Genomic DNA, 14,361 nt, shown 5'->3' on the forward strand with positions numbered 1-14,361 from the left:
CCCCCCTCTTCTTGCTGTAGCCTCCCTTTCTTTTCCCTCTCTTTCAAAAATAATCTTTCTTTTAACTCATGTGGATCCACTTTATTGCCTTGCTATTTCACCATTCACATAAATAAGCCTTACCTTGTCAAGCAGTAAAACTATAAACATTTTTATTCAGCTGAAGCTTGCACGTATTTGCCAGATGCGGGGCAGAGGTCTGGTTATAATTCTTTAATCAGTGACTTGATGACTATCTGTACTCTGTGTTGAATCCTTATCATCTCCATTCTTATTAGTTAACAAGAGGCAAATAAGGGTGATAAATAATAAGTAGATGATGCTGAGCATCTGTTCATTAAGAGCCAAATGGGGAAGCTGAGTCATGGCAACAGGGAGTCTTCATTTGTATGTGTGTGCATGTTCTCACACTGTGTGAGGGAGAGAAGCAACAGATTCATAATGTTGAAGCTTTACCTTGGCTTGTCATACTCAGTCTCAGCAAACATGCAAGGCCTAAATCCAGCATAATAAGTTCAGGATAGACTCTGTTGTGTTGCTTTGCATGAAGCCATCTGGATGAAGGGCAGGAGCAGGGGAGTGTTCACTGTCAAACACTTTGCAATCAAATTTTTTATTTTTTTGCCTGACTTTCACTTTGATTTTGTGGAAAATCTGTGTGTGTTGTTCTGTTGCTGAAGTATGTGAATATGTTGGAACAAGCGCAGCAGCTGTTGACAGCCTGTGTAATTATTTGTCTTGAGTTCAGACTTTGTCCTGGTCGTGAAATGAACAATCCAATAAAAGCCTTATGGTTATAGAGAGCTGATAAGGCCTTTGCTGCTCCTGCTATTGGGTCAAGGATAATAACATTGCTAATTATCAGGAAGTACAGAGATCACTCAAGATGAAATCATCTTCATGAATCTGTTACCTTTTAAAGTCAACACTGTGCTTACACCCAGTTTGTACAAACTACATAGTCATTATACATTAGAAACAACAAAGTTTCCATATATATTTGATGATATTCAGGTGATGTGATTCTATACTGATCATTTATTGTTGATACCTACAATTTTTAAAACTTTTGAAATGTGAAAAACAGATTTCCATCACAGGGGGTATTTGGGTCAGTACTGTATATCGGCAAGAAGAAATACAGTCTGAAAACTGTCAACGAAATGGTAATAAATTTGAAATCCTGTGAGTTTTTGACTCTCGTTTAGTCAAGAATTTCAAAAAAGAACAGGTTTAAGGTATATTTGAATTTCCATTTTATGCTTTTTCATAAATCACCTGTGACATTATGAGAGAAAGGACATTATTGTTTTTTTTCACGTTTATCACTTTTGTCCCTTGCTCGGATGTTAAATAAGAGTTTAAATTTAGCCATTTACTGGTGTTATAATTAGATACTTTGATTCATCTTTGTAGTTTTCCCTCTGTACACCACAACAGTCGAACCACAATCAAACAATTGAGATGTGATTGAAATGCAAAGTTTCAGTTTTAGTTCAAGGGGTTTAACAAAAGCATAATAATAATAAATAAAGCAGATAAATATCTGAAGTTCATTCCAAAGTGTTGAACTTTTTGTTTTGTTTCACTGAAACACTCATTATATGATCCAAAGAGATTTTGATGCAAGCAAAGGAGGTCATCATCAGGCTGAAAACCAAAATAGATCTATCGAAGAAAAAGCAACAACTTTAAAGGTGGCCAACTCAACGTTCTGGTACTGTGTATGTTCTTAAAAATGAAAACTTCACTGGCCGGCTCAGCAACACCAAAAGGCCAGACCAGAGAAGATAAGTCAAGTTGATGATAGCAGAATTCTTTCTTTGGTTAGGGAAAGCCCTTTCACAACATTCAGCCAAGTCAAGAACTCTCTAAAGATTGTAGGTGTCCAAACTACTGGTTATACTTAAAAACAGGAAGGACATTCTTCCTAATACATTCTATCACTAACAGATGATTATAGTAAGAGGAAAAAGTATGAAGAAGGAAAGGAACAGCTCACAATCTGAAGCATGCCACATCATTTCTCAATGGCATGGGAATGGATGACTGCCAATGGACTCGGGTCACTGGTGTTTATGGATGAAGTATAAGGATGAATTCTGAAATGTACAGGGCTGTACTCTCTGCTCAGATTCAGCGAAATGCTGCAGAACTGCAAAAATGATTAGATGGAGCTTCACAAGGTGATGGATAGTCACCTGAAGTATACTGCAAAAGCAACACAAGAGAGTACATGGAAGGGAAACGAGGTCAGTTGGCGACCCTGTGTGTAGAAGCAGAGCAGAGAAAAGGCCCGGACATGACACAGGAGTTCAGAGCTTTGTCTTTCATCAGTTGATGGCATTGTTTTGCAATCTGCAACTAAGGAAATCAAAGGAATTGAAAAGCTTGGCAGAAAGCAATTCCAATTGATTGGACATTTTAACCTGAATCTTAGATCTGAATTGGGACAGTTCCAATGCCCTAGTCAGTAATGTGCTGTTGAATAATTTAGGCAGAGTTTTCATTGAGCAGCTTCCATGAAACTGTGAACTGACCTGAAAATGACCCATCATCTTGATTTCCTCACTCCTGTGTACATATTTGATCACATCTGAGCAGGGATTACTTTGACTGGATTGAATCAGCTGCTGCCTTTTGGCATTAAGTTGCACTCCGTAATGCTTAACTGTAGCCTGCGCTCCATCAGCTCAGCTCATCTCTGTCCTTGAGTGCTGAGTCTCCTGGCTGCTTCAGCCAAATGTCTTCATTGATGTGCTCTAAATAAAACACTTAGATGTCACTTTGCACGTGACTCGCAAAAGATTTATTTGACATTTATGAAATTTACTTTCAGAAAACGATATAAGGCCGGGGAGCTTTCTGGCTGCAGAGGCCGCTCTGCCCATTTGTGTAATGATATGGGATGAATTCCAGTTATTGGAAAGCTGTATAAAAATCTGAATGCTCCTTTCCTCGTGTCTGTAAAATTATGACAGAAGTGGCAGCTCTGGTGTAGACTTTTTAGTTTGGAAATCTGTCACAGATGGCTGTCTTCTTGTGTGCAGCCAAGCAAGTAATGTGATTGTGACAATTGTGTCTCTTTTGCCTACAGATTGAACATGCTGCAGGTTGTATGAGTGACAGATATGGGGTCGGCAAGATCTTATTTGCAGACTTTCACTGTGGCGGTGGTTATTTGCCAATTTCGTAAGTTTTTTTTCAAATATCATTTTGCATTCCAGTGTACTTTCTCCATTTGCTCACTGTTATCCTTTGCTTTGTGAACTAACTGAAGCATATTCTCTGATTTTGCTTACAACAAACCCAACAGTAACCACTGAAGGTTTGACCTCTGAGGTGCAGGCAAAGGCTGGAAGCTCCGTGGAGCTCGAGTGCAGACTTCCGTCATCAGACCCAGCAGTTGTGTCCTCTGCATCCCAGCACGTGGTTGAATGGATTCGACAGGGATTTGACATTCCTGTTCTGATTAAATTTGGATCTTATGCACCTCGGGTACATCCACAGTATGAGGGTAAGCATCTGTTACTACATGCATACACTGTTTGCTATAGTTGATGCCATTGTCTCAAGTAGCTTATCTTCATACTGTACATACATGCTACTGATGTAAAGTATAATTATTGTATTTTTATTTTAGGATTTACTCTAGATATTGTATTGTAAGAATATTAGCTTAGCTGAATTAGCTTAAGAAGCTATTGGACAGACTGTAAGTGAATCATGTAGAGAAAGTTTGTTTCTCCTGTTAATGATGGCTACTAAATTTGATGATCCCCTGCATGTTGGTACTGCTCTTGTTTTTTTTTTTACAGGTGTTATAGTTGTTTCTGTATGTGAATATGCTTTAGTAAGGAACTTCAAACAGTGAAGGATTCTTATTTATTGCCATTGTCAGTACAAAAGACACTCAGTGAATTTAAGTTGAAAATATTAGAATGATGGCTGAATATGACATGGTTTGGTCCAAGTTTCTTTTAACTGAAAGAATGTAACCAATATCAGGTTCTCAGAATACACTCAGTACCACACCTTGATGTCCTTTTCAGACCAATGTTATATTTGGAGCTACTGTTAAAGGAGGTGAAACATTGCATCATCGCCTATTGTGCGTACTCTGCACACAGCACAGAGAACAAAGAGTCTACAGGGGGAAAGAGCCTCTATAGTCCAAGGATACCTTTGTGTGGCTCCTGTTATCCTTTAAAGTTGCAAACAATGGAACAAATGTGGAGAAAAAGAAGGCATGTCTGGGTTAGTCAGATCTTTCTTTTGTCAGGGGCATTGTTTTTCTTTTCTGCTGTGCTGCCTGAAGAAAAGTTCAACCTATGGACCTCTTCGGTGTTTTTGAATTTCTGCTTGAGAACAATGTCGTCATAGAAAGAAAAATGCCAAAGGAGGCATGATGATCCCACTTCAAAGAGTAAAATTAATTTAAACAGTTCAGCTGGTAGCACAAAGCAGACAGCTAACTAACACTGAGTTGTTACCTTGTCATTTATTTTCAGTGATGAGAATACCGATAGGGGGTAGATAGCAGCAATCAACATTTCATTTGTATAATTACTGCTATAGCAATCCTCTTCTGCAATATTCTTCAAAACCCTTCTTACCCGCTGTTGCATCAGTCTCTATAAACTCATTCGATGTGACTAAAAACTGTTCATACCGACACGAATCATTTTAAAATTCTGGCAGAGCTTCCAAAGCCACCAGATATATCAGATTTTTTTTTCTGAGGAATGTGTATTAAAGATGAGGAACAAAAAATGTAGACTGTTTTGATCCGGTGCAGTTTCAAATATTGCACTGACTTTAAAGGTGCATGCGAGGAACTAAAAGAAGAAGTGGAATCAGAACTAAATGAAGTATGCGAAAATATAGATCACTATCACTAAAACTTAATTACCGATCATTTTAAGTTTCTTTTTGTGTCATTTTCAATATGTGATATTCAATTCAATTTCAATTCAATTTAATTCAATTTTATTTATATAGCGCCAAATCACAACAACAGTCGCCTCAAGGTGCTTTATATTGGTACAATAGATACAGAGAAAAACCCAACAATCATATGACCCCCTATGAGCAAGCACTTTGGCGACAGTGGGAAGGAAAAACTCCCTTTTAACAGGAAGAAACCTCCGGCAGAACCAGGCTCAGGGAGGGGCGGGGCCATCTGCTGCGACCGGTTGGGGTGAGAGAAGGAAGACAGGATAAAGACATGCTGTGGAAGAGAGACAGAGGTTAATAACAGATATGATTCAATGCAGAGAGGTCTGTTAATACATAGTGAGTGAGAAAGGTGACTGGAAAGGAAAAACTCAATGCATCATGGGAATCCCCCGGCAGCCTACGTCTATTGCAGCATAACTAAGGGAGGATTCAGGGTCACCTGGTCCAGCCCTAACTATATGCTTTAGCAAAAAGGAAAGTTTTAAGCCTAATCTTAAAAGTAGAGATAGTGTCTGTCTCCCGAATCCAAACTGGAAGCTGGTTCCACAGAAGAGGGGCCTGAAAACTGAAGGCTCTGCCTCCCATTCTACTTTTAAATACTCTAGGAACAACAAGTAGGCCTGCAGAGCGAGAGCGAAGTGCTCTAATAGGGTGATATGGTACTACAAGGTCATTAAGATAAGATGGGGCCTGATTATTTAAGACCTTGTATGTGAGGAGCAGGATTTTGAATTCAATTCTGGATTTAACAGGAAGCCAATGAAGGGAAGCCAAAACAGGAGAAATCTGCTCTCTCTTTCTAGTCCCTGTCAGGACTCTTGCTGCAGCATTTTGGATTAGCTGAAGGCTTTTCGGGTTTTTTAGGACATCCTGATAATAATGAATTACAGTAGTCCAGCCTGGTTGTCACAAAATTATAGATGTTAAAATGCATCTACAATTCCTGCTCCCTAAGGACTTTTCATTTATGTCAGTCTGTCAGTTTAGATTTCTTGCTTGAGCTCAGGGCAGTTAAAGAAATCAATGGATTAAAACGGGGCTGTATGTTAGTCACAAACACAACAATGCTATTGGATACAGGTAATTGCTGATTCCTAAATGATTATTGCCTACAAATCCCATAAAAGATTAAAAACAACAATTTGTTGCCGAACTCACTAAATCAATACTTTTAGAAAAGTTGCTGGACACTGTAGTACCTTGCCAGGGGTAAATGGTGATTTGTTGAGGACTATTTTCACCTGTGGATTACACATTGTGTGCTGTGTTTGCACTTACAGCACCAGAGATGCTGTAATGCATTAAGAATTTACTCAAAATAAAATGCAGGGCTTGTGATCAGAACAAAAGGCCACCCAGTGCAATGCAAATACACGGTCGGACGATGAAACTCTATCACCCAGAGGAATGAGATAAACCAGTTTTTCGCTGAATAAACAGTAACAGGCAGTTACATCAATTCATTGTTGGTGTCGGACTATTCATTTTTTAATATAGAATAATTCCAGCTTCATTTTTGAAGTCACTTTCCGTGTACAGTGTACCAATCTCTTTGGTGTCATGTCCATTGATTGCTCTAGGATACGGTAATGAGCTGCAAACACCGGCATTACGTGTTTCTTTGTCAAAGGATCAGAACTTACTTTCAGCTGAGTTAAGGCCTTTGTCATGCGAGCTGGATGCCACTCCCTTGCCCAACCCAGGCAGGAAATATGACACAGACATTTACATAGTAATAAAGTCGGGGCAAACGTTAGCTGATGAATTATCGTAAGTGGGAGTGGGGCAGACTTTAATTCCAGCCCCGGCTCATAAAAAGCAGTAGCCTTTTGTCACTTACTCTCAAGACAATCCGTCAACGTGCAGCTCATTACACTGCATGTTAGTTTTCAGACGAAGGCTTCTAGTAAAAAGCCCAATAAAAATATGCCTGCCCTTCAACCCATAAATTACACTATTTGTACTCAACTTGACTCAACTACAAAGCTCTCTTCAAGGAAAAGCAGCAGCTTTAATAGACGGGTTTGCTAATCACATGCCTCTCAGGCGACAAACAAAAAGCTGCAGTTTTATACAGGTTTGAAAAAGATGCTTTGTCCCATCTGAGGCAAAGCTTTCTCACAGGTACCAGTGGGAGTAACAGGTGCAGCATGGGAAACCAACGCTTTAGAGATGGAACGACTGGTGTGTATTTCACCCCCTCGGGCCATGAATGTTCTCGGGTGTCTCAATAGTTTGGCTTCAGGACTCAGTCTCCAACTGTTGTTTAGCTGTTGTGATTCTAATGGAAGTTATCCAAGTGATTCACTCTGCTGAGGCTCATTTTTTTCCGTTCCATCATTCCTCCCTTTTCATCACCTTAAACTGATTAAACTTCTCTACATGTAGTCCACCTCTCCCATCAACATTCCTTGTCTTTTGGCCGTGTTTGTAGCTTTGCAAAGTGTGAGTTACTTTAGATTTTCATCTGATTGCTCCCCTGAGAGGGTTAAGGGCTAAAAAGGGCTTAAATAAATTTGTGTAATAGAGCTGTAAAGATCAAAGGATTAGCATCTTCTCTGTGGAAAGGACAGAAAGTCCCTCAACACCCATACAGCTGCTGACTATAAAAAAGTAAATACAGCTGTATAAATGCACTGTTCACAAGCTCTTCCTATTCAAATCCCATCATAATCAGCCTGTGTGCAGGAGCAACACATTACGCACAGCTGAAATGGCTAATACTTCCTTTTTCACATGGAAAAACATTAGAGCCTTCACTGGGATTACTCATGTTCGTTACAGCAGTGAGTAGACCTCAGCGTCTGACAGGGTCAGAGACCTTCAATACCAAATTTAAAACCATGACACAGAAGAGCTTAACACACAAAAAAAAACAAAAAAACAAAAACGAGGAGTGAAACCTTATCGTTTTCTTTTCTCTAACCGAAACCAGAGTGCCTCTGCGAAGCTTGCCAAGAGCTGACGACATCTTATAGAGATGATGTGGGCTTGCTGCCCATGAGTATCACATTCTCAGGGTCATAAATGTCTGGGCTGCGCAAAATGGTATTGAATTTAAATAATTTTTCATACAAGCCCCTGTCACAGAAAACAAGACACTTTCCCCCTGAGATACGTCCCACCCAACCGAAGCCTTTCTTTAGAATTTGAAAACGTCATCTCCAAAATGTTACATATCCATTTTGGAAGAAAGAAAATCAATATCTCTGGTGCATCCTTCACTCTGAATAAAACTGGTAAAAATAAAAAGCACACTCCGCAGTCCTCCAAATGTCCCTTTTGTCAGTAAAGTGCCTGTTTTTTATTGAGCTCTATTAAGGACCTCAAACCTGTGGTCTTTTCATAAGAGTAGGTGTTTTTGTTTGGAATTTTAAAGCATTTTGGTGCTGTGATCCCTGCCCTGATTTTCCTTTTTTTTAAAAAACATAAAATGTATAAAAATTACGAGGTACTGTGGCTAAAATACAGTAATGATGAGGCATAAACTCTTTAAGGTTCAATGTAAAAAAAAAATGGTCTTGAGCTGATGTGATTTTTGTAAAAGATCTTACTTCGTCTTAGTCCATCTGAAATAAAACGATGCCTTTTAATTATCTCTACTGAAGGAAAAGAGGCTCCTTTCCCCCTCATAGAGTTACTGTCTTAAGAAAGACAATGACCATCACTTTTAATAATGTATTCTAGTAGACTTTTCATTTCAGACTTAATTCCTTCATTTGTAGAGAGTTGTATTTCTTCACAGCACTGAATGGTTTCATGTTTCCCTGTCACCTGAGAATGTATTCAGGAATAATGCCTTTAGGCGGCTTCACTTGGAGACACTATATTCACTATATTCAGCCATGTTTTTGTGTGTGGGGTATGTTGAATTGAGCTGAAAGGAGGATAGCTGAATGAGTCTCAGACCTGCAAAGCTGCTCTTTGGCTAATTTATAATGTTTTTAGTGTGTGGAGCAGTGAACATGACAAGGAAAAGTATTGAGTCTTGTTGGTGCAGGCTGGGTGTCTGTTTTTCCAATTTAGGTTCATCATCATTTTTTCCCGGTGAACACTGTTTCAAAGCAAGTTTTTTAGGGCAAGCTTTCAACAGTTTTTCTAAGGTACCTGTAAAGATCTGCTGCTATGCAGCCACACACTATTGGAGACTGCTGCATTTGAAAGTAGAATATGAATGCAAGAAAAAGAGGAGAACTTAAAATTCACTGCCTGTAATATAGAGATCAGCATAGTCTGAGCATCAGAATCGGCAAAACAAATGAAAAATCTGTTAAAATCTCAATTATTCTATATGACTACAATTTTCCATTAAAAGCAGATACGCAATATCTGTTTTAAATTTGGATGATATCCTCTTTACCTCCTTATGAAACTCTGCGTTACTTCCAGCACTGCTGCTACATGTGGCTCCTGTCTGGTCCTGTTCTGACCAGTTTTACGTGTGCATTTGCAATATGTGGATCTCTTCTCCTGTGTGAAATCAGCCGACCATCAGTTTGGATTTTCCTTATTTGATTTTGCGTAGATGGAAGGGGGGCAGGATTGCAGAGAGATAGTAGCACAGGTGGTAAGTAATGATTGCAAGATTCCATCATCTTCAGTGGTTGAAGCAGATCCTCATACAGTTCAGGTTGTTTGCACCTGATTTGTTCCTCAAACACTGAAGGATGTTACAGTGTATGTCTATATTTGCACAATTTGGATGATTTTCATAGTACACAATCCAGTCACTAAAGACTGCTGTTTATTTTATGGGTCATAGGAGACCCAGCTCTCATCACCAGGGATGATCCTCAACATGCCAGTTTGACACTGAAGTTGATATTTGCTCTCTACCCAAACATCAGCATCCCAGCAGGGATGAGAGCACTGCAGCACTTTACAAGTAAACAACCTTCAATGAGATAGCGGCCAAATTTAAATCAGGTACGGTTTCTGCTTTTTATAGGCCGATTAGCAGATCCTTTTGATCCCACCTCGTATTTAACAGTTTATGGGTATAAATTATTCCATTAGATAGCCACTTATTATTTAACAATATAGTATCATAAATTATTCTGACTGATTAACACCCTATATTTAATAGTTGGTGTTATTTTTGATGGTCAGGAGTGAGTTTGGCTGAAGGACAAAAATGGAAATGCTGTTGTTGTTATATTTACATCAACAATGCAAAGCCAGACTGCCTTCATTTTACTACACTCCTGATTTGTTGGCACACTTTACCTTTCGTTAAAACTTGATTCTCATGCATGCACACATTTTCAGACAGTGCCTCTCAGCACAAATAATCTATGTCTGACAGTCTGAGTCGTGCACACTGTCTAAAGTCTAAATTTCCTCTGTCTCTGCCTCTGTGTTGTATTGTTTCTGTGGCCTCACACTTAATTTACCTTGCATTCAAATCCTTTGCTATCATGCATTTTTCAAACAGCAGCAGTGATGGCAGTAGGCCATGCTCTTGTTTCCCCTCCACCCCTCTCTTCACTTTTATCTCATCACTCCCAGTCATGTTTCCTCAACATCCCTGCAGCACCACAACCCTTCCTCTAAGGTGCAATAGTGACCCATATCAAACTGATCTCGTAAACAGGCAAGCAGTAAAAAAGGTGCCAGAGGTCAAAGGGTGGGATTTTAAAAAGTGTTAATCCCCTGAGTGTATGCTCATGTGTACTTTACTCTACCTTAACCCCCACCTCACTTTTCCCCTGTGGATTTTGTCCCCTTTGGCGGCTTGGAAAAGTAAATACACTGTGTTATCAGTGTCAGCATACCTAACTCCAACTTCCTGGTTCTTTTTGACTGTCAGGGCTTTCCCTCCCTGTCATAGTAAACAGAAATCAGAGCCTCTGTTAATAATTACCATCATAGCACAGGGATCCCAGTGGGTCTCAGGCTTCCACGGGGCAGTCTGCTTTCTGTTTACATGTCTTCATTTTGAGATGGTGCAGTGAGAGGCTGTGTGTTCTAACACAGTGCGTTCATTGACAGTTTCTCTTTGGCCATGCTTTCCCATGCTATTGGGTCACCGGACAATTGCGTGTCTGTTAAAGTGTGAAAAACTAGATGGACATGGAAAGATGTGGGCTGCAGACTGGAAAAGATAAAGGCTTGATGTTGCAAGCTACACTGGCTCCAGGGAGCCGTCACCTGGCAACAGGGAGATCAGATTTCTAAGTTTGTGCGTGCATGTGTGCTGCAGTTTGCGTGTTTGCTTGTGCATATGTTGCTGTGTGGTCATTTTAAGGCACCATTTGAGGACACTATTCATTTCCTGTGTGACAAAGCATCACAGACCAACAGATGCACACACCTGAGACCTGACAAGTGAAGTCACAATTGTCTGCGCTATTCCTCTGTCACGTTCCATGCACCTACCCTCTCACTTTTTTCCTGCACTCTGTTTCCGCAGGGCGAGTATCTCTGGTACGAATCACCACCCTCAGGCTGGAGGGCCTGCTGCTCGCTGACCAGGGCTTGTATGAGTGTCGAATCCTCTCACTGGATAAGCCAACAGATGAGCTGCAAAATGGCACCTGGACTGTACTTTCTGTTACTGGTGAGGTTAATGGAACAGCTTGTGTGTGTCATCATGGCTGCTCTCAAAGAAGAATTTAGTTGGCTTTTTTACAGTAAGCCAGAGATCAAAATGTAAATAAACGACAGGATTGAACCCGATTCGAACAGTAATTTCCATCTGAGCCCCCTGGACCAGTTTGTCACTCAAACCACTGAAAATGAGAAACGCTAACTTTTACTACAGCACAGGAAAGCCTGCCTGAGGCCTTGGTACTATTTTGTTACTAGCTGAAATGTTGCTCTTATGTCTTGTTTGCAATTTATTTGATGAGATTGATTTATTGCTATCATTACAACAGAAGCACACATCCAGCTTAGAACTTATATTTTGGTCATGTTATACCAACAACTTTAGATTCTTTAGCAGCTCAATAGTGTATTTACCACATATACAGTATATAAAAGATGGACATAACGTCAGCCACTCAGCCATCCATTTGTTGTTTTATCTCTGCTTCTTCAACAGTAGTCTTTTTTGTTCCTCCTTGTTTAGTGAGGGTTTGATTTGACTAAAAAGACAAAAGGACACTGCTGATGCATATATTTGACTTAATAATCCTGGTCTAAATCCTGCCCTTTTTGTCATTTATTTTACTTTAAATAGGTTCTTAATTCACAAAATTACCATGTTCTATTAAATAAAAGAACATGTCTTTAAATTTGTTTTATCCTGTCTTATGTTTGCAGCCAGTGGAGTTGCCCCTTTCTGAGATTTCAAGGAATGCAGTTTTTAGGCACATTTTCTTTATGGCTTTACTTTTAAGACCCCTTTTTATATCATTCACATGCATTTATTTATATATTATACAAATCAAGAAACAAAATGTAACATGAGCTATATGCCTATATTATAGGCTCAGTTGTGATGTTAGCAAATAACCACGCTGATAAAACGTAAAACAAAGTAGTCAGTCCTGAAGTGCTGCTAGCAACATTGACCACACCACAGTTATTAGAGGAAATTAAAAAAGATAAATTGGTAAGAAAAACTCTTTTTAGGCAAGTGAAGTAAAAAGAAATGCTTGAGTATAGAAAAAAAAATTACTAAATGAAGCAATATTATGTACTAACAATGCTAAAATAAAAATACTAATCTAATTGAGGCCTGTAGAGTCTGAGTTTAACCTCTTGGGTATTTTGTAATTTCTCTGAGCAATACACGATCTGACCTTTGGGTTAATTAGCTAGAATAGTCACTCCTGGGAACATTGTGGCATTTTGTCTACACACAAGTGAGGGTAGACTTTCTTTTTCACATGTCTAAATGCGTGTTTTAAACTGAAAATATTTTGAGTGCTTCAAGCATAAAAATGGAAATGACTAGAAATGGAACCAAAAATGAGCATGCAGATAGATGTGTGTCATACAGCTTTTTTATCTACATTCAATTTTAAACCAATTACCAGGCAACAGCTAACCCCTCACGCTAGCAACAAATGAAACTATAATGCACTAATGCAGACTGCTCACTCTGCATTCCTGTAGCTTGGGATGTGGCAGTATTACATTCAGTGATGGGAGAAGGCGGGAGGAAAGGCGGTGCAGTCAGAATGGAAAGCAAGACCTGGGGTGTGGTTGAATAGTCAAATTTGCTTGGGAAGGTTCCCAACTAAGCCAAGTAAGCTGGGACTATCTGCACGGCAACCATTATAAGAGCTTTTTTGCGTTCTCCACATACTAAGGAAAGGTGCTTCAGTGCTTCCTTTATTGCCACTTTTAGCCCGGGACCCACACGACCATCCTCAAGGAAAAGAGAAAAAGGTCATTCTATCCCAGAGTTCTGACCAGTTATGAAAACAACCAAGAAAAAGTGCTAAAGTGTGCAGATCATGTAAATGTTAATTATCAACATGTTTTCCATTTACAAAACTTGCTGATATGTTTTGATTTTTAAAGTAAAGATTATGAGTTATTTAGCTGTTAAATTGTATTGGTTTCCAAAGGAAGAAACATAGAAAACATGACTTAATTCCTTTAATTTTTTAGGCTACATTCTATATAATATATATTAATATAAAGAAGTTTATATTATTCAAATGTGATCTTTTAGCTTACAGTCTACCGTATGAACTTCCACACATCAGGTAACTGCTGTATATACTACATAAAAAAATCACCTCTTAAACTGAAAGAAAACAAACATGATGTTAAAAGAAGTTTGTTTTTTTAATAGTGTCTAAACTTTTTTAACAGATCAGGTAATTTGGATAACTTCTGACTTCTTTTACCTGGATTTTGGAAAGAATAGTCATTGACTAGAGTTAGCGTCATACTTCTTGATAGGTGTAAATAATAAATCGTAATATGAAATATGCATCATTATTTTTGCCCTTTGAAGTTTATCTATATTTTCGAAAACCTTTGCTATGATTCCACACACAAACATACAGAACAAAGTAGGAGTGCGCCTCAGATCAAAGCGGCAGAGACAGTTTCACCGAGCTGGTCTGTGTGAGCATCAGGATAGGGGTGAGAATAGTAATAGATGATGTCTGTGTACTTGAGGGCTTGGATGTTACTTTGCTGGCATGCCCTGCAAGTATGGGCTTTACCTATTGTTTGCACTCCCCTTCAATAATAATCTGTGCGACTGTCACGGGTTTGAATTGGCGAGATAAAAGAACATACTTCTTTTTCTGTTTTATTAGTCAATAATATACTAAAGTTTATTTTCAGAGAGTAAGTAAAAAAAAACCTTAAATATTCTTCATATACAGCTACAGTAAGGATATACAGTGGGGCAAAAAAGTATTTAGTCAGCCACCGATTGTGCAAGTTCCCCCACTTAAAATGATGACAGAGGTCAGTAATTTGCACCAGAGG

The 14,361-nt window shown here is 39.0% G+C and overlaps 1 protein-coding gene across 1 annotated transcript in view; it reads left to right on the forward strand.

The window, feature by feature from the left end:
- igsf9a (immunoglobulin superfamily, member 9a) overlaps positions 1 to 14,361 on the forward strand; it is a 93,045-nt gene that overhangs the window by 6,644 nt on the left and 72,040 nt on the right. Inside the window, exons 2-4 of the mRNA XM_005941374.2 lie at positions 3,098 to 3,192; positions 3,317 to 3,517; positions 11,372 to 11,518. Coding sequence (XP_005941436.1) covers positions 3,132 to 3,192; positions 3,317 to 3,517; positions 11,372 to 11,518 — 409 coding nt within the window. The 5' untranslated portion in view covers positions 3,098 to 3,131. The remainder of the gene's footprint in view (positions 1 to 3,097; positions 3,193 to 3,316; positions 3,518 to 11,371; positions 11,519 to 14,361) is intronic.

This window comes from Haplochromis burtoni, unplaced genomic scaffold (assembly GCF_018398535.1).
Source record: "Haplochromis burtoni strain Fernald_Lab_line unplaced genomic scaffold, NCSU_Asbu1 Contig_298, whole genome shotgun sequence".
Lineage (NCBI taxonomy): Eukaryota > Metazoa > Chordata > Actinopteri > Cichliformes > Cichlidae > Haplochromis > Haplochromis burtoni.